The following is an 18128-nucleotide window of genomic DNA, read 5'->3' as shown; positions in this document are numbered from 1 at the left end:
AATATGAGAAAGGGCTTTAGCTGGGAGAGAGAGAGAGAGAAAACAAATTATTATTACAATTGGTATGGTAGGTCTTGATTGATGGAACCTGGAGTGTGACAACCCAACAGCTGATTTGTGAATCCACAGTGACAGAATAAGATAAGGTGGGAGCAAGATTAATCTGCTCAGGGCAGGATATTTCTTTCTAGTCACACCAAGGTCAGATCAGGACAAGAGCTGCTGAAAAAAGTATCTTATTCTGCTTAAAGAGTCAGAATATGGAGCTTGACTGTGTCAGAATCTTTTAAAGGAGACACATTACAAACCCTTCTTCACTAGCTGGGACGGGGCTATGGATATAACTGGTATGCTTATCTCTGCTAATGGAAAAGCCCTGCAGGACTTCTGGCTGGCGTGCCTTAAAGCAAGAGGATAAGAAAAACAGAAGCAGCTTTTAGCAGTTTTATGTCATTTGATAAAATAACCAAGTCACATTTCTTCCTGATGAATGCAGAACCGTTGATCGCCTGGGAACTTGAACCGAACTGGAAAGTATCTTTGTATCTTCAAAGGAAATTTTGCACAAGATTGTACAGTCATTCATTTTATTCACTTTCTTAGATCTTTCTTGATATATGTGATGTTAAGGCCTCCAAGGATTTTTCAGCTCTTCAGTGTCAGCTTCCAGTGCAAAGCTATGAGAAATCTGCAGCTCACTTTAGCAGGCTCTGTCGGCTTCCTGAAACAGGAACAGCGTACAGGCAACTGCAGCACCAGCTACAAAACGCTGTACCATCAAGGAGTACCCTCTTTGTTTTAAATTTTGCTTCATGCACCCGCCACTGGATTTAGTCATTTGAGTGCAGCTAAACTAATGCATGGCAGGCTGGCAAGTCATCAAACTCCACAAAAAGAAATAAAGAACAAGATGCAAACCTGGACAATGGATTCAGGTACACACGGTTCTGATTCTTCAGCTGAAATACAGAGCAATTTTTTTTAAAAGTACCATCATTTCACCAGGAGCAGGTCTCATAAAAATAAGAGAAATTAAAAATGAAAGAAACATATATGGTAACATAGTTCACTCCTCAGTCTACGACCATCCCCTGCCGTATAACCTTAAGTGCTTTGTCCAATCGAGTTTTGAGTCAGGCACTCACGGGGGTTTTCGCCACTACTTTATAAAGCTTGTGTAACACACCTCACTGTCAGGAAACTGTTTTCCAAAAACCCGTTTTAGACGAAAGGTACGCCTGACCAGAGATGTGCTGCCAAAATGTTAACAGGGGGCTTCCCTAAAAATGTTAGCCTTAGAGGTTCATGTAATGTCCCCTAAGCAAAAAACCACCCCCCAAACCAACAGCCTGCTCACCGACCCAAATCCATCTATTTATTCCCTGCTCTTCCCTAACCCCTTAACAAACCAGAGGCTGGGAGTGGGCAATAGGGCATGGAGCATTTGGGTGATTGCCTGTTCTGTTTATTCCCTCTGGGGCACCTGGCATTGGCCGCTGTGGGAAGACAGGATACTGGGCTAGATGGACCTTGGGTCTGACCCAATCTGGCTGTTCTTAACCATCAATTCCATACTCGTATTTCCCCACAATCCATTAATTACATTCTCCCCCGCAACCATGAATCTTTCAACACCTCCCCTATCCTTGTGCCCTACAGCCCACCATGCTCCTCCTTCCAAGCACATGTCCAATTTCTTCCACATACAAGATTTTTTTTTTTAAGATAGAGTTGACTTTGTCAGAATCTTTTAAAAAGGAGACACCATAAACCAGGCTTCGCTAGCTGGAACAAGGCTGGGGATGGTATGATTTTTGCTGCTAATGGAAAAGTCCTATAAAACCTTCTGGCTCATGTGCATTAAAGCAACAGGATAAGAAAAAGAAAGTAGCTTTTAGCAGTTTTGTGTCCATTTGACAAAATAAGCAAGTCACATTTCTTTCTGATATATATATGCAGAACTTTTGATCGCCTGGGAACACTAACTGAACCTGAAGATATTTTCTTACCTTCAAAGGAAATTTTGCACAAGATTGTACATTTTTTCCATCTCCCAAACCATCAATCCTTCAATCCCACCCCTATTCTTCTACCCTTTAACCCACCATGCTACCCCTTCCACATGTCCAATTTCTTCCACACAAGCCATCTGAAAATTCTGGCTAAATGAGAGTAAGGAACATCCTACTCCGGAAATCAAGAGAAACATGAAAGCTTCTGTAAATGAAAACGCCACCAATTAAGATGTTTCCACACCACTGACTATTTCATGTATCTCCACAAATACAAGAAAATGATCAACAACTGAGGAAAATACCCACAGAACAAAATTAGTTGAGAATTAAAACATTCCAGACAAAAAGAAAAAAAGCCCACAAGAGCACTGACCCCTCTTGACACCTACATGAGGGTCTGAAAAGCAAAAGTATGGAGCTATGCAGCGACGACAATGAACTACTGTCTAACTGGTCGCTGAAAATTGCAGACAGGTCTTTGGTGACATTGTATAAGCAAAAGTTTGTATCTGATAATTATCATGAACTGAAGAAAGTCCATCTGTGTTGTGAATGAAAAAGACTTTCCTTTTTTTCCTCCAGAAAAGAAGCCTCGCTATTCTTGTTTGTTCAGTTTACACGGAACATGTCCATTTTCTCCACATGCCACTGCTTCTCATTCAGGAAAATGGCAGATGCCAGTCACCTGGCTTCAAGTTTTCAAATACCAAAAGCATGGTCCTGTCAGAATGTTGCATTGCAGATGTGTGACGTCTCCTTTCGTTCAGATGATTTTATTAAATTAAGTGGCATTTTGCATTTCCACCAATGTGGAACATAAGAGCTTTAAAACCTACAAAAAGCTTAAGAATGACATTTACAACACATTAACAAAAGAAGACTTAAACCCAAAAGAGTAAGGTACATTTATTCCACTAATCCCAGGCACAAAAGAATTTACTACTTACATTCCCTTTCCAAAGATCTAGTTTCAAAGATGTATGACAACTCCTATATTATTCCACCTATTTTTAAATCAAGATTGGATGTTTTCCTAAAAAATATGCTCTCGTTCAAAACAGGAACTAATTCAGGAAAGTCCTAAGGCCTGTGCTCTAAAGGAGGTCAGACAAGATGATCACAATGGTTTTATAACCTATGAATCTACTCTTCTTATAGGAAAAGAAGCATTGACATACGGCACCAAACTAGTGGTCCATCTGTTCCAGTATCCCATCGCTGCAAGTGGTCAATTCCAGGTACTAGTTAATGGCCAGTTTCTTCTTCTTTTGTTAGTAATTAAAAAACAAAAAAGATGCCCTAAAACATGAGGGTTTATATCCCTATTTTAAATACCATCCAATGCCAAATGGATGTCCTCATAAACGATATCTATGTCTAATTCTTTTAGATATTTACATAAGTCATACGAATGGGTCATCTGACTCCTACAAAGATCTAGGATTCAATGTTATATTGTGGCAATGCCTATCGCAGGTTAATTATGAGCTGTATGAAAATACTGCCTTTAATACGTTTTAAATGGGTTGTCTTTCTGTTCTTTGAATGCTACTTGTTCTTCTACTATAAGAAAGGATAAATCAGGAGCATCTGATTTACTTTCTGTATACCATTCATTATTATGCATACCTCTACCATATCCTCCTATTCTTCTCCTCTAAATTAACAGTCCCAGTCTTGACAGTCTCTCTTTTTACAGAAGCCTGTCTGTGAACTCCTATTTCTGCCATATCTTTAATGAATGCTGTGTAGTTGTAGTCATGTCGGACTCAGGATATTAGAGAGACAAGGTGGGTGAGGTTATATCTTTTGTTGAACCAACTTCTGTGGGTGAGAAAAACAAGCTTTCAAGCCACACAGCGCTCTTCTTCAGGGATGGGAAAGGAACTTCCAGCATCATCACAAAATACAAGGTGGAACAGATTGTTTAGCATAAGTAGTTAGCACATATTGTAAGGGACCATTCAAGCACCCCTGCAGTCATAGGACAAAAAGATGGGGTTAGTGGGCCACAGGTTGTTGGAATAAGTCATAAATCCAGCGTCTCTGTTCAGTCCATGATTGTTAGTGTCTAGCAGAGTAATAAATTTAAGCTCCCAGGCTCATCTTTGAAAGTGTTGTGCAGATTTCCTTTGAGGACGAGGGCTGATAGGTCAGATCTAGAGTGATCGCTTTGTGAAAAGGTTCACCCGCAGGTGATAGGGTGTTTTTGTTTTTTATTGTTTTCCTGTGCGAGTTCATTGGAGAGCGTAGTGATATGCTCCGAGGAGAAAGTCCGGGATACACACCTTAACACACACAAAACCACATTCACCGAACATGGGCACTCCACCAGAGAAGTCGTTCACATTGTGGAAGAGGCCACTCAAATACCCTGAGAGAACCTGCTTCAACACAGAAATAAAACCCTCTCTGACCACACCCCTAGTTGTCACGTACCACCTCACACTGGAATCCATATGGGATAGCATCAAAGAACTACAGCCCATACTCTATGGGGACACCATCCTGGAAGAAATCTTTCCTAAACCCCCTCTTCTGGCCTTCAAACACCCCCCCCAACCTCTCTAAGCTCCTCATTAGAAGCAAGCTCCCCACAGACCAGGACCCGAAAACAACTCAAAGCATCATCAGACCCTGCCAGAACAACAGATGCCAAACCTGCAGACTTATCTCCACTGCTACAATGATCAACACACATCAAGATCCATGGGTCCTATACATGCCTATCACAAGATGTGGTGTACTTCATCCAGTACACTGAACGCCCCAACAACTATGTGGGTGAAACCGGACTATCTCTACACTCCAACAAACTCTCACAGGAAAATGATAAAAGACAAAAACACCCTATCACCTGCAGGTGAACATGGTTCACAAAATGATCACTCTATATACATATTTGTAGTTTGAAATGCAAAACATACAACTTTAGAGTTCATTTTAATGTTTGAAGCATCTGGGTTTAAAGAAGCAGGAAATAAGGAAATTGTTTGGAAATAAATGCTTAAGAACTTTGCTACTTGCGTTCATAAAACCCAAAGATATCTTGAAATGCTACGTGTATGTATATAAATATGTGCAGACCTATATTCAACCTTGGGCTGAATTTTTGGGGGAAAGTTTCACCGAAACAAGTTTAGCTGTTTCAGAGAATGAGATTAAGAAAAAAGATGTTTTGTCCATTTAAAAAAAATTGTAACTGTTTTGTTGAGATATTCTAGCTTCTCCCTGGCTTTGCAGCAGGGACTTGAAATTTGGTAAGGGATTCCCCGCCGTATCTGGGGTGTGCCTTTTGCTGTCCCCAGGAAATCCACCCACATTTGGCCAAGTTATAACTCTCTGAAAATCTCAGTTTGCACGTGAGCAGTAGAAACTTGTTCGAATTTGGCAGCTAAATTCTTTGGAGATCCTATCTACACTGAGCACGTTCCATGCCAGGGCTGCGGTGGCTGAGCCGGATTTTGCCTGCAATTGCTCCGTCTGGCAGCCAGAAATCACTGTAGTGTCAGGCACCATAACTAAGAGTAAGGATTCAGAGTAACAGCCGTGTTAGTCTGTATTCGCAAAAAGAAAAGGAGTACTTGTGGCACCTTAGAGACTCACCAATTTATTTGAGCATAAGCTTTCGTGAGCTCACGAAAGCTTATGCTCAAATAAATTGGTGAGTCTCTAAGGTGCCACAAGTACTCCTTTTCTTTTTAAGAGTAAGGAGACACTCTCTCCAGTGCTCCCAATGCACCCCATGCTGGTGGTACAAGCAGCAAGCAGGAGGAATCATCCTGAATGGAAGGCAGAGGGTGGGCAGCTGGGAGGGTCCTAGTTTCAGCCCCAAGAGGATTCCGTAACCTAGGCTAATATAAGGGTAGCTTTAGAAAAGATTGTACCTTTTCCTACATAGCCAAGGATTTTTCAGAAGTGTACCTGCCAATAGTCACAACTGCGAGCCAAATTCACACTTGGGCCTTGTCTACAGACAACTCCTACTGGTGCTGCCAACATTTCTGCTGGTAGTCCTGGCGGAAGCCTTAGTATGTGCAAGGTTTTGAGTGATTTCCAGCATTTTAACTGCTAGGGGTGAGATTTCGTGCTGCACCTCTGTGAGGCACAGCGCAGAACTTGCCACCAGCTGGAGAGGAGTTGGGTGAAGGCTATGGTGGCGGTGGCTTTAACCAATTTTGCTCTCTCCTAATCCTGGTCTGCTCTGGGGGCTGGAGAGGCAGCTGGCTTCCCTATGGACTGCGTGTTGCGACTCTGCCTTCAACACACCCCTCCTACCACCAACCCCTGGCACTCCCCCTACACCAGGGCTTGTAGTGGTGTCCTGAGAAGGCAGCCAGAGTTCTTTATTATGGGAGTCCTCTCCTGGCTGGAACCAGGGCTTTCAGACCTTCTTTGCGCTTGGACCCTTTCGCCCAGCATAAACGTGGGGCAGAACGGGGCTGAGGATCTCACTCGGTCATGTACACCACAGTCTGGGTTCGGGGTTAGTAGAGGTGTTAGAATTGCAGCCAATAATAAACGAGAAAAAAGTGACTGTTCAAGAAGCTGAACTGAAGAGGAGATATACTTTTGAATTCTCTAAATCAAAGATGCTGTCATCTCCAACTTAGCTGTCTCCTTTAGGGCCAGGCTGAGGATACCCTTGTTCACAATGAATAAGTACCTCGCCCAACAAATAGCCCCTTAGGCTAGTCACTGCGAACAAGGGTATCACTATTAGGCCTTTAGGCATTTGCAAGGTGACTGTCAGAGTATCTGGGCAAGTGTCAAGGACTCGTACCTGAGGCCTGCTTTTGAGGATCAAGGTTCCCTTTCAGAAGACACATCTCCCTCTGCCCCACTGCTTGCACTGGGGTCCTCCTTATTACGAGGGGCATTTCTTTCTCTACTTGATTCAGAGGGTGCCTTGGTTCTGGTCTTCTCTTTCCTTTGCTGCTGTTTTTCAAGCTTTGCCAGCTATTAACAAAGAGAAAGGAAAAGAAACACTTTAAAAATACAAACAGAATATTAGACAATAGCACCAAAAACTTCCTGAATTTGAACCTCTCTTCTGCAACTACAATAAAAACATTTTCAATGGTTCCTAACGTCACAAGAAAAGTGAATAATTTATAAGATGTGATCTCAGTGGATTGGAGGTGAATAGAAGAGCACTCATCCTCACGCTCTTCTTTTGGGAGTGCAGTACCTGGTCATTTGACAATATGGAAAACTGATTAAAGACCTGGATCAAACAAGGAGGGAGAGTTTAATTTCAAAGCCCCGGATACACAAAGGGACTTAGGCCTCACAATGCTGAGCACTTCGGCACCTAACTTTTAGGCATCTAGAAAAATCACAGGAACACCACTGCAATCCACAAAGCCTAAGTTGGGAGATGGGTGCCTTAGAATGCTATCTGCAAAATCCAGTACACTGGGCAGGGAACCAACGAGGACAGGGCGGGTGTGCTAAAAAACCTCACCCTTTCTCAGAGACAGGCTCTTAAGTCCAGGCTACATGGAGGCACCTATCTCTGCTTAGTGAACCATGAATGGGAACCCACCTGGAGTCAGTCACACTCACTCTCTCTGGCCCAGTGACTATATAAGTATTTATTCACAGTGAAACAGTCATTGGACCAGAGAGACAATGAGAATGACTCTGTAGTCCAGAGGTTAGGGCGGCCACCTGGGAGACCCAGGGTCCAATCAGCCTGCTCCAATCACTCTTTCATTATCTATCCACAGTGGAACAACTTCAATGGGAGAGAGTGAGGGGGCCACACACCAGGATATCCCATAGCTCAGTGGTCAGAGCACTCTCCTGAGAGGTGGGAGACCCCTGGGCAAATCCTCTCCCGCCTTCTGGCAGAGGGGGGGTGGAACTGAACCTACGTCTTCTACATCCTAGGGGGGTGCTCTAACCACTGGGTTAGAAGTTAAAAAGTGGGTACTACCACCACCTCCTCCTCCTAGATTTGAATAGGATACGATCCGGTAGACGGCCTCTGAGCATGCTTACCAGATCAGACCCCATACTTGGGTTAGGCGGCCAACAAATGTCTTCCCTGGCCTGTGAATCACGCCGGGGCTTCGGCAGGAGAAAGGTGCCTGGACACCTAGAGGGAGGGAGCAGCGCACATGTCCAGAGGCAGAAACTTAGGCACTAAGGGAAATTTTACCCTGAAAACTTAAGCACCAAGTGAGTTTAGATGCCTACAGAATTTGGCAGGAGTTCTGTGAATTGCGGGGGAGCCAAACCCCAGACATAGGTGCCTACCCCCAAACTTAGTTGTTTAAGTCTGGGGTTTAGATGCCTAAGTCCCTTTTGTGGATCTGGGCCAAAGCTCTTGTAGAATTCCAGTGGAAACTCACCAGCTGTACAGCCTCGTGTTTTAGAGGGGCTTCATAATTTCAGCCATTTCTTATTCTGTAATGTTATGACTAAGGCAGAGCCAGGAACCAAATAAAGACATCCCGTGTTCTGAGACCCAGCCTACACGACCATGCTAGAGGGGAATGTTATCTTTACAGAGAAAAACATTTGTATGGTCCAAAGCGAGGAGAACAGAACACCCAATTTCAGCCACATCAGAGAGAAATCTCTGCTAACATTGTAGACCTAATATTTAAAAGGAAAATAATGAAGAAATCATTTCTCAATGTAGAAGCCTTCAACCCAATGTGAAAAACCAAATTAAGTTGAATGTCGGTGTCACTTTGGCATTTATCTCCCATTTTTCAGAGAAGCAGCCTGCAACACATTTCAGGTATGTTGCTTATCAATAGCTACCCTACTGACTAGAGACACTTCATGATTTTAGTTTATCAGTTGATTTGATTTTCTGTAATCTACTGTAATTTATCAAACTGCTTTTTCCAATTTCTTCTGGGTTAATGTGTTAGCTGCATATCATCATTTCAAGGCCATCAGGACTTTTTGGGAATGAAATCAACAGAGAACAAACTGAGCTAGTTTACGTGTTACTATTCAGCAAGCTGAGAAACAGCTTCTTTTTCCTGTCTGAGATGGTATAGTGTAATAGTTTAATTCATGCCATACAGTATATTGATAAGTCATGAGGACAAGTATGTAATATTTCGCCCAATGTATATGTATCACCTATATGTACAACAGTCTAAATCCCATTATATATTATTATAAATTATATAACATGCGCATTATTTTCCCAGCAACACTACAGATAATACAGCAAGTGAATGTTTTAGGTGATAATGGAAAATTGGTACATTTGCATCCCAGGAAATCTACGGTACATTTGCACTGCAAAAACCAGCCAAACAAAAAACCACGGCAGCGAGTCTCAGAGCCCATGTCAACTGACTTGGGCTTGTGGGGCTCAGAATAGCAGCGTAGATGTTTTCAATTGGGCTGAAGCCCAGGCTTTGAGACCCTGCCCTCTCACTGGGTCTCAGAGCCCAGTCAGTTGACTCAGGCTCGCTGCCGTGGGATTTCTTCTACGGAGTATTTGTACCCCTAAAGTAGAATTATTATTTTAAGAACCTTTGTAATTTTTGGCTGTTCAGCCTCTCACAAAGCACTGACAGGTGGTACATGCAGTTCATGCTGGTGGTTATTTATGTTGTGGTAATGGTAAACTCCAAAGGCCCAAATCAGAAGCAGAGCCTCATTGAGCTCAGCCCAGTGTAAACACGACTGTCCCTACTGCAAGGAGTTAACAATCTAATTTAAGAAGCAACACAACAAGTGTGACAAATTGCACAAGGGAAGGAAAAACTGAGGGTGAGGGAACAGAATGGGAACATGCTAACATGAAGAACTCAAACATTCCCAACCAGTTTTAAAAAATGTTATATGTATTTTGATATGTGCAAATAATAAACAAATAAAAACTAACTAAATAAATACCAGCAATCTTCAATCGCTTAGCCCTCAACCTAGCGGTTATCAGTTACATTTATAAATCCGATATTAACCTCCAGCTACACCAATGCAAAGGTGCCATGAGGAGATGGTAGACAAGACCCACTACGACAAACCTCTGAGAAGTTACTCGTGTTATCAATGTGTTTCCTCGTAGAATTACAATCACTCCCTTTACTGAAACACACTTAATCGCAACAATGACCCACCTACCTTAAATAACGGTGGTGGAAACAATCTCTGCTCCAGCCGTGTAACCGTACCTTCCATAACTTTTATTTAATAGTTTGTGATAATGATGTGATGATCTGAACCAGATGAAACCCATTATTTTGTAAACGATGTTCTCCTGCTCCTCATATTATTCAATTGTTTAAAAAACAACATATGGCACCATGAATCAAACAGTCAAATTTTCTCTGAGAACACTGTGAACCAACCTAAGAAATCTAAGTCTGTACTTTCTGAACTTGGAAAGCAGCAGTGTATGCAAATTGTGGAATTTGCATTATGAAGCAGAAAAGCCACAATGTTTATTCTATATTTTTATATTATATATTTGATATGCAAATGGACCAGATATGCTCTTAGGATAACAGTCTTCAAGTTACTGGATAGATGCATGTGAAAACAAAAATACAACTTCGAAAGAAATAGTAAAGACTCATGTATATTTAATGAAATATTTGCAAAGGTCATTTTTATCGTTTGAAACAGTTCATATTTCTAAAAATCAAATAGACTAAACCAAGCAGAATAAGGCACTACAGATAGAAAATTAACTAGAGATCTAAAGACAACTCCAGATCCATCTCAAAGCAGGTCAGGAATCCAGGTGTCAGTATTTGAATAAACCCCTTTCTTAGAGGATGTGGCACCTTTAATAGACAAAAAATGGGAACTGAGATAACCAGGTAATTCAGTCCTGTCCCTGGGTTGCAGTGGTCGAAATGGCAGTATTCTCCCCCCAAAATGGAAAAGATGTAACAAATGGCTTGAAGAAAAAAAGGTACCCACCTTTTTAGTTGCTAAATTAGCCTACAACTTGTGTCAGACATGGGATGTAGTATCTATTACATAATACTTTATTAAAAGATTAAAAAGCAGATTGTTACCCTCAGCAAAAATACAAAGAACTCGTGAATGACATGTATGAGACAACAATCTAACTATGTACTTATATGCTACCATCACCGTACCATTAATCTGTGGGTCAGAGTTCAGATACTTGGGATGTGATCAAATAAGTATTCCTAGTACAAGACTGATTTTGACCTTCGCTTTTCACTTCCTTGCTTTTAAGTGCTTGGGTTTGTTAAAATGATGTGATAAGCAAGTACAATGTTGTCACTATGTTTAAAAAGAGTTAAGTTAGTTCCATTTTTTGGCTTTGGATAGAATATAATCTGAATTGTAAACACTCTGGTCCAACAAATCATGTCTTGCAAGCTTTCAATGTATTACTGAACTTTTTATAAAGATCACAATGTCCTTTGAGATGGTTTTAAAAACAAGCATAAGACATTTTATTGTTACCATTACACTGTGTTTGTTGATTTGTTATTGTTGAGAGACTTCATGTGTGCAAATGCTGTAGTCAATGAAGAGCATTTCCATATTTTCCAAGACATCCTGAGAGGATCACAGACTACATACCTTGTTAAATGAGTATGGGCTGCAAGGGGAGCAATTAAGCCTTCAAACTAATTAGGAAACCATAATTTTCAAATGTAGACCCTGGAAACTCTGACCATCCAATCTACTGATGCAGTGTCCTGGAGCTCATTTGTGTTATCTTTCTGGTCCTCAGCCAGAGAGGGCCAGGGGGAAGGGAGAACACACCATACCAAACCAATCAGTTACACAGAAATAATCCTCCAATTCCACCCATGTGTTCTGAATCAAGAACCCATGGTTATTTCTTTAAATATCAGCTTCAGTTTTGGTTCAACTGCTGACTTCTTGGAGCATGGTAGGAGTCAAAAGTGTCTTGAAATATCTCAGGTGTTGTAAGGCTATTTTTCTCCTCATCCCATATAAAAATGCAAAAGCCCTCACAATACAGAAGGCAACTTCTTCCATTTAATATTTATATTTTCTTTCGTTGTGACTGAGCTGATAATCAAATCATCTGGAACTATGTAAATACACATTTTTTCCACCACTAAAAAAAAAAAGCCCTTAAATAATCAACATGCAGATTAACTGATGTATGCGATAACAATTTTGAAAAAGGTCAACATTTACATCTGGGTTGACAACTTCTGTGCCAAATTCTAGCATTAGGCAATTTAACAGTACATGACAGATCTGAAATCCTAAAACTGGAATTCTTATAATGGAAAGCTTGACAGAACGTTAAGACAGGAGGTTTCATCAACACTGAAATGTCTGCCATTATGTCAGTTGTAGAGTCATGTCATGTCACTTTTAAAAATCAGTTTTGCCTTTAATAAAAACACTCTGAAACAAGCTGGCATATCAAGTGAAAGAAAGCGCAGAGTCAAATAAAGTAAAAATCTTAAATGAACCAAACTGTACCATGGAATCTCTTTGGATAGTAATTCCATGCTCTAATAATAAGAATATAGCAGTAGGGATATACTATCGATCACATGACCAGGATGGTGATAGTGACTGTGAAATGCAGAGAGATTAGAGAGGCTATAAAAAACTCAGTAATAATGGGGGATTTTAGCTATCCCCATATTGACTGGGTACATGCCACCTGAGGACGGGATGCAGAGACAAAGTTTCTTGATACCTTAAATAACTGCTTCTTGGAGCAGCTCGTTCTGGAACCCAAGAGGAGAGGCAATTCTTGATTTAGTCCTATGTGCAGCACAGGATCTGGTCCAAGAGGTGAATATAGCAGAACTGCTTGATAATAGTGACCATAAGAATGAAATTTAACATCCCTGGGAGGGGGGAGAGACAAAAGCAGCACACTACAGTAGCATTTAATTTCAGAGAGGGGAACTACACAAAAGTAATGCACATTGGAAAACATAATCCCAACTATACATATAAAATGATGGGGTCTAAATTAGCTGTTACCACTCAAGAAAGAGATCTTGGAGTCCTTGTGGGTAGTTCTCTGAAAACATCCACCCAACGTGCAGCCGCAATCAAAAAAGCAAACAGAATGTTGGGAATCATTAAAAAAGGGATAGATAAGAAGACAAAAATCTATTGCCTCTATATAACTCCATGGTACGGCCAACATCTTGAATACTGCGTGCAGATCTGGTCGTCCCATTTCAAAAAAGACATATTGGGATTGGAAAAGGTTCAGAAAAGGGCAACAAAAATGATTCGGGGTACGGAACGGCTTCCGTATGAGGAAAGATTAATAAGACTAACCAATTTATTTGAGCATAAGCTTTCGTGAGCTACAGCTCACTTCATCAGATGCATACTGTAGAAAATACAGAAGATGTTCTTATACATACAAACCATGAAAAAATGGGTGTTTACCACTACAAAAGGTTTTCTCTCCCCCCACCCCACTCTCCTGCTGGTAATAGCTTATCTAAAGTGATCACTCTCCTTACAATGTGTATGATAATCAAGGTGGGCCATTTCCAGCACAAATCCAGGGTTTAACAAGAACGTCTGGGGGGGAGGGGTAGGAAAAAACAAGGGGAAATAGGTTACCTTGCATAATGACTTAGCCACTCCCAGTCCCTATTCAAGCCTAAGTTAATTGTATCCAATTTGCAAATGCATTCCAATTCAACAGTCTCTCGCTGGAGTCTGGTTTTGAAGTTTTTCTGTTGTAATATCGAAACTTTCATGTCTGTAATCGCGTGACCAGAGAGATTGAAGTGTTCTCTGACTGGTTTATGAATGTTATAATTCTTGACATCTGATTTGTGTCCATTTATTCTTTTACGTAGAGACTGTCCAGTTTGACCAATGTACATGGCAGAGGGGCATTGCTGGCACATGATGGCATATATCACATTGGTGGATGTGCAGGTGAACGAGCCTCTGATAGTGTGGCTGATGTTATTAGGCCCTGTGATGGTGTCCCCTGAATAGATATGTGGGCACAGTTGGCAACGGGCTTTGTTGCAAGGATAGGTTCCTGGGTTAGTGGTTCTGTTGTGTGGTATGTGGTTGCTGGTGAGTATTCGCTTCAGGTTGGGGGGCTGTCTGTAGGCAAGGACTGGTCTGTTTCCCAAGATTTGTGAGAGTGTTGGGTCATCCTTCAGGATAGGTTGTAGATCCTTAATAATGCGTTGGAGGGGGTTTAGTTGGGGGCTGAAGGTGATGGCTAGTGGGTTTGTGTGTGTGGAAAGGCGGGGGGGGGAACCTGGATTTGTGCTGGAAATGGCCCACTTTGATAATCATACACATTGTAAGGAGAGTGATCACTTTAGATAAGCTATTACCAACAGGAGAGTGGGTTTGTGGGGGGTGGGGTGGGGGGGGAGAAAACCTGGATTTGTGCTGGAAATGGCCCACCTTGATTATCATACACATTGTAAGGAGAGTGATCACTTTAGATAAGGTATTACCAGTAGGAGAGTGGGGTGGGGGAGAGAAAACCTTTTGTAGTGGTAAACACCCATTTTTTCATGGTTTGTATGTATAAGAACATCTGTATTTTCCACAGTATGCATCCGATGAAGTGAGCTGTAGCTCACGAAAGCTTATGCTCAAATAAATTGGTTAGTCTCTAAGGTGCCACAAGTACTCCTTTTCTTTTTGCGAATACAGACTAACACGGTTGTTACTTTGAAACCTGTCATTAATAAGACTGGGATTTTTCAGCTTGGAAAAGAGATGACTAAGGAGGAGATATGGCAGAGGTCTTTAAAATCATGACTAGTGTGGAGAAAGTAAATAAGGAAGTGTTATTTACTCCTTCTCATAACACAAGAACTAGGGGTCACCAAATGAAATTAATAGGCAGCAGATTTAAAATAAACAAAAGTATTTCTTCACACAATGCACAGTCAACCTGTGGAACGCTTTACCAGAGGATATTTTGAAGGCCAAGACTATAACAAGTCTTTTTTGTTGAAGAATTTTTTGTTGAAGAATTGTCACTTTTAGGTCTCTAATCGAGTGACCAGAAAGATTGAAGTGTTCTCTGACTGGTTTTTGAATGTTATAATTTTTGACATCTGATTTGTGTCCATTTATTCTTTCACGTAGAGACTGTCCAGTTTGACCAATGTACATGGCAGAGGGGCATTGCTGGCACATGATGGCATATATCACATTGGTGGATGTACAGGTGAATGAGCCTCTGATAGTGTGGCTGATGTGATTAGGCCCTATGATGGTGTCCCCTAAATAGGTATGTGGACACAGTTGGCAACAGGCTTTGTTGCAAGGATAGGTTCCTGGGTTAGTGGTTCTGTTGCGTGGTGTGTGGTTGCTGGTGAGTATTTGTTTCAGGTTGGGGGGCTGTCTGTAAGCAAGGACTGGCCTGTCTCCCAAGATCTGTGAGAGTGATGGGTCGTCCTTCAGGATAGGTTGTAGAGTCTTGATGATGCATTGGAAAGGTTTTAGTTGGGGGCTGAAGGTGATGGCTAGTGGCGTTCTGTTATTTTCTTTGTTGGGCCTGTCCTGTAGTAGGTGACTTCTGGGTACTCTTCTGGCTCTGTCAATCTGTTTCTTCACTTCAGCAGGTGGGTACTGTAGTTGTAAGAATGCTTGATAGAGATCTTGTAGGTGTTTGTCTCTGTCTGAGGGGTTGGAGCAAATGCAGCTGTATCGCAGAGCTTGGCTGTAGAGAATGGATCGTGTGGTGTGATCTGGGTGAAAGCTGGAGGCATGTAGGTAGGAATAGCGGTCAGTAGGTTTCCGGTATAGGGTGGTGTTTATGTGACCATTGCTTATTAGCACCATAGTGTGCAGGAAGTGGACCTCTTGTGTGGACTGGTCCAGGCTGAGGTTGATGGGTGGGAAGTAAACTGTTGAAATTGTGGTGGAATTCCTCAAGGGCTTCTTTTCCATGGGTCCAGATGATGAAGATGTCATCAGTGTAGCGCAAGTAGAGTAGGGGCATTAGGGGACGAGAGCTGAGGAAGCGTTGTTCTAAGTCAGCCATAAAAATGTTGGCATACTGTGAGGCCATGCGCGTACCCATAGCAGTGCTGCTGATTTGAAGGTATACATTGTCCCCAAATGTGAAATAGTTATGGGTGAGGACAAAGTCACAAAGTTCAGCCACCAGGTTTGCCGTGACATTATCGGGGATACTGTTCCTGATGGCCTGTAGTCCATCTTTGTGTGGAATGTTGGTGTAGAGGGCTTCTACATCCATAGTGGCCAGGATGGTGTTTTCAGGAAGATCACCGATGGATTGTAGTTTCCTCAGGAAGTCAGTGGTGTCTCGAAGATAGCTGGGAGTGCTGGTAGCGTAGGGCCTGAGGAGGGAGTCTACATAGCCAGACAATCCTGCTGTCAGGGTGCCAATGCCTGAGATGATGGGGCATCCAGGATTTCCAGGTTTATGGATCTTGGGTAGCAGATAGAATACCCCAGGTCGGGGTTCCAACAAGAACCAGTCCAACAGACTCCAACAAGAGACTGCTGAATTGGAATTAATTTGCAAACTGGATACAATTAACTTAGGCTTGAATAGAGACTGGGAGTGGATGGGTCATTACACAAAGTAAAACTATTTCCCCATGTTTATTTCCCCCCACCCCCCACCCCACTGTTCCCCAGATGTTCTTGTCAACTGCTGGAAATGGCTCACCTTGATTATCACTACAAAAGGTTTTTTCCCGCCCTTCCCCCCCACTCTCCTGCTGGTATTAGCTCATCTTAAGTGATCACTCTCCTTACAGTGTGTATGGTAACACCCATTGTTTCATGTTCTCTGTGTATATAAATCTCCCCACTGTATTTTCCACTGAATGCATCCGATGAAGTGAGCTGTAGCTCATGAAAGCTTATGCTTAAATAAATTGGTTAGTCTCTAAGATGCCACAAGTCCTCCTTTTCTTTTTGCAAATACCGACTAACACGGCTGCTGCTCTGAAACCTGACATTTAGGGTGGTTCTTATTTGCCTTTTGGCATTGGAGCCTTTCACATTCACGTTTTTAAGCTTTCCACTGCAGCCACGAGGGAGATATTTTTTATTTATTTATTAGTATTTTTTAATGAAAGCTGAGAGTCTCATGGAACGGTATGACTGGAACAGATCCTTCAGAGAAATACCAGATATCCTGAGACTCGTGATTCAAATCGTATGAGTTAGCAAGCACTGGCGCTGGAGAAAACAGCAACTGTTAGTGCCAGGGCAGAGGGCTGTGGCTGTTTTTCACATGTGCAATACGCTGTGCGATGGGCTTTATATACCGAGACTGGGGAAGCAGCACAATTAGCTGATCCTGAGAAAAAGCAACGGTTAGGGGATCCTGCCCATACAGCAGAAGAATGGCATCTGCTTTTTGCCTCCGGCAACGTAAATGTCCAAATATACACAGATTACATTTGGGATGCCAAAACGTTATTATGCAAAATTAAAAATAAGCCAGCTTTCCCCTGCATTGCTGTAAACCAAGAGCACACAATTTTTATGAAGGGATTTAGATAAGGCACATTTCTAATGAAAAGGGGAAAAAATTATAATTGGATAATGTGGTATTATGGTATCATTCTTAACAGTTAAGCAAAGCTGCACAAAGATAAAACAGCTGTCAGATAAACTTCATGATTAGTGCTGAAAAGCCCTTGCATTTTGCTTTAAATTCTACTGCTATTACAAGATGCAAAACAAACTGATGCCACAAACCAAAACCCCACAAAACTTTGTGAATAAAAGAAAGATAGTCTGTCTTTCTCAAATCCTTTATCAGAGAAGCAAAGCAACATGAATTCCACTTCTATTTAACCTTCAGCTCCGATAGATTTTCACAAATAAAATTTGTAAAACAAATGGATTTTAACAAAAAATGGCCAGTCAAAGTGTTTCTCTTGAATCCTGACCAGATTAGGAAGGATTAAGTGGGCAACAGCTTGAACTTTCAACTCTGCAAACCTGTGCAAATCCAACTTCTGGTATTAACCGAAATGAGTTTAGTAGCAAAGGCTGCCTTCGCTCAATTCCTAGTGAACATATTCCACTACTTCTAATTCCTCAATATTAATCACTGTAAGATGAACAGTATGCAACTGGTATGAATCTTCCACAGGAAGTGCATTACTTCTTGCTAGTACAAGGAGTGGTCCCACCAGGACAGGTTATGGATTA

General features: G+C 41.8%; 1 protein-coding gene across 2 annotated transcripts in view; it reads right to left on the bottom strand.

Moving 5' to 3' along the window:
- DTD1 (D-aminoacyl-tRNA deacylase 1) overlaps positions 1–18128 on the bottom strand; it is a 98545-nt gene that overhangs the window by 3051 nt on the left and 77366 nt on the right. The window contains exons 5-6 of one of the 2 annotated variants that reach the window (XR_007355573.2): positions 6799–6974; positions 919–959 (exon numbers count right to left, since the gene is read on the bottom strand). Coding sequence is in view for 1 of the 2 variants with exons in the window: in XM_048842457.2 (XP_048698414.1) it covers positions 6819–6974 (156 nt within the window). In the remaining variant the exon portion in view is untranslated. The remainder of the gene's footprint in view (positions 1–918; positions 960–6798; positions 6975–18128) is intronic. The other variant, XM_048842457.2, reaches the window with a different exon arrangement.

Source organism: Caretta caretta, chromosome 3, assembly GCF_965140235.1.
Source record: "Caretta caretta isolate rCarCar2 chromosome 3, rCarCar1.hap1, whole genome shotgun sequence".
Lineage (NCBI taxonomy): Eukaryota > Metazoa > Chordata > Testudines > Cheloniidae > Caretta > Caretta caretta.
Note: the sequence above shows the minus strand (reverse complement) of the source record. Positions and strands in the feature narration are given on the sequence as shown.